This window comes from Sprattus sprattus (genome assembly GCF_963457725.1).
Source record: "Sprattus sprattus genome assembly, chromosome: 12".
Lineage (NCBI taxonomy): Eukaryota > Metazoa > Chordata > Actinopteri > Clupeiformes > Clupeidae > Sprattus > Sprattus sprattus.
The window spans coordinates 20137110-20139609 of NC_137910.1; the positions used below are offsets into that span (position 1 = coordinate 20137110).

The 2500-nt window shown below is 42.4% G+C and overlaps 1 protein-coding gene across 2 annotated transcripts in view; it reads left to right on the forward strand.

The window, feature by feature from the left end:
- The window catches only part of LOC308373753 (cGMP-dependent protein kinase 1-like), a gene marked incomplete at both ends in the record, with an annotated part of 71882 nt that overhangs the window by 55869 nt on the left and 13513 nt on the right, over positions 1–2500 (forward strand). For both annotated transcript variants that reach the window (XM_080849387.1, XM_080849386.1), the window contains one exon: positions 182–247. In XM_080849387.1, the coding sequence (XP_080705513.1) occupies positions 182–247 (66 nt within the window). The remainder of the gene's footprint in view (positions 1–181; positions 248–2500) is intronic.

Here is a 2500-nt window from a genome sequence, read left to right on the forward strand (position 1 = left end):
GAGGTGATGTATCTCTAGATGATGCCAAGATTAAGCTGTAGACGTTATTTTGACAACCCTTTAGTATCAATATATATGTTGTATACGTATGAATATTGTGTAATGATTAATTGTCATGTGTGTATGCGTGTATGTTTTTAGATTATAACGGTATGTTTATCTATGTTTTGTCCATCCGCAGAGAAGACCTCAGGACTGCTAATCTCATCGCAGCTGAAGCAGTCACCTGTCTGGTCATCGACAGAGAGTATGTATTACTGAATTTAATAATCTCATTTGTTGGGCATAGATTAGTGCTGCACAATACAGTGTGTGTGTGTGTGTGTGTGTGTGTGTGTGTGTGTGTGTGTGTGTGTGTGTGTGTGTGTGTGTGTGTGTGAATTAAGGGTTGGTCTCCCAAATTATGTAAATATCTGGGTCCCTTGTGCTGCTTCATACTTAGGAACTAGAGCCATATGTGCTGATAAAATGTCACTGACAATAATAACAGACGTGTTTGCCACAGACACAGACTGTATTCAGTCCCTGGAGGCAGTTGATTGGTGGAGTTGATCTGTAACTTGACTGGTTGATTGCCTGTAATGGGATACATGGTCGTGACATTGACATATTAATGACATTTATGCATGAGGTTAAATGGAAAGAGGACAGATACTGCAATGGAGTGATGAAAAGAAGATAAAAACGAAGCTGCGAAATCTGAAAAGTGAGTGTGAGAAAGGGAGGGAGGGAGGGTATCTCAGGAACAGGGAAAGACAGAGGGGATCAAAGAGAATTAGAGTGAGTGTGTGTGTGTGTGTGTGTGTGTGTGTGTGTGTGTGTGTGTGTGTGTGTGTGTGTGTGTGTGTGTGTGTGTGTGTGTGTGTGTGTGTGTGTGTGTGTGTGTGTGTGTCTGTGTGTGTGTGTGTGTGTGTGTGAGCAGAGTCTGTATTTAAATGAGCTTTTTGACAGCAGTGGTAGAGCTGTCATCTGGTCCCTCGCTGTAAACAGCTCTCAAACACATCTCTGTCATTTCTCACATTGTCCTTCCTGTAATCAGAAACTCTGCCCTGTGTGTGTGTGTGTGTGTGTGTGTGTGTGTGTGTGTGTGTGTGTGTGTGTGTGTGTGTGTGTGTGCGTATGTGTGTGTGTTTGTGTGTGTCTGTATGAGTAAATGGGTGTGTGTGTGTGTCTGTATGAGTAAATGGGCGTGTGTGTGAATGGATGTGTGTGTTGAGTGTGTATGTGAATGGGTTTGTGTGTGTGTGTGTGTGTGTGTGTGTGTGTGTGTGTGTGTGTGTGTGTGTGTGTGTGTGTGTGTGTGTGTGTGTGTGTGTGTGATTGAGAATTAGTGTATCGATTGTCTTTCTTTATGTGTATGTGTATATGTGTATGTGTGTGTCCTTGTGAGAGAGCTGTTCAAGAGGCAGCTGTGTGTGTGTGTGTGTGTGTGTGTGTGTGTGTGTGTGTGTGTGTGTGTGTGTGTGTGACATGTTTATCTGTGACATGGTGACATGTTTACCTTCATAGAGCAGTCACTGCACGGTGGTCTATTAAAGACACTGATATTTAGGAACTCACTCTCACACACAAGCACATACACACAGAGACACGCACACCCACCCACACACACACTCTCTATCTCTCTCTCTCTCTCTCTCTCTCTCTCTCTTAAACACACACACACACACACACACTCTCTCTCTCTCTCACACACACACACACATACACTCACACTCACACACAGTTGTAGCTCTACACTAATGAGACCAAGAGAAGGTTCTCAGGTTCTACAGAGGATCAGTGTTGTACCAACCAGACACAACAACACTGGGGCTTGATAAGTCTCAGTGCTCTTCTGGGAAGCCTGAGATCGGAGTTGTTTTTAGAGAGGCCATTTATTCACATTGTTTAGTCCAGAGAGATTAGATAATAGACTTTTAGATATGCTGTTTTATGTCTTATCATCAGACATAGTGTGTTTGTGGGTTTAAGACAGAGAGAGAGAGAGAGAGAGATAGAGAGAGGGACAGAGAGAGAGAGAGAGAGAGAGTGAGTTTGTGTATGTATCAGATTCCTGTTTGTCAGTGCCTTTGTTCTTCAAAGTCTCTCTCTGTGTAGAAGTAAGGTTTTTAAATCCTATTTGGTCATTAGTCAGCTTAACTTGTCAAACTGTAACAACTCCAACATCAAATATAATTCAAGCTTTTCTGCTGAAATATGAGAGGAATTCAGATTTAATTCCCAGACTTGCTGTTCTCTGAACATTATCGAGGAGGAATGAGTCACTCTCTCAAACAGTTTGCACTACCCTTGTGTAATCTTTCAGTCTCTACAATACTTTAAATGTACAATACTTTCAATATTGGTTTTGTACAGTAAGCCAAGACATCACATGTGTTCAGGCCTATTTATCTGTTTCACTCTTTCACTTCTGGGAGAGCCACATCTTCCCTCGTTCCTGCTGATTAGTGGATGATGTGTCTTCATGATACTGCCATGGCTTGTGTGTGGGCTTCAT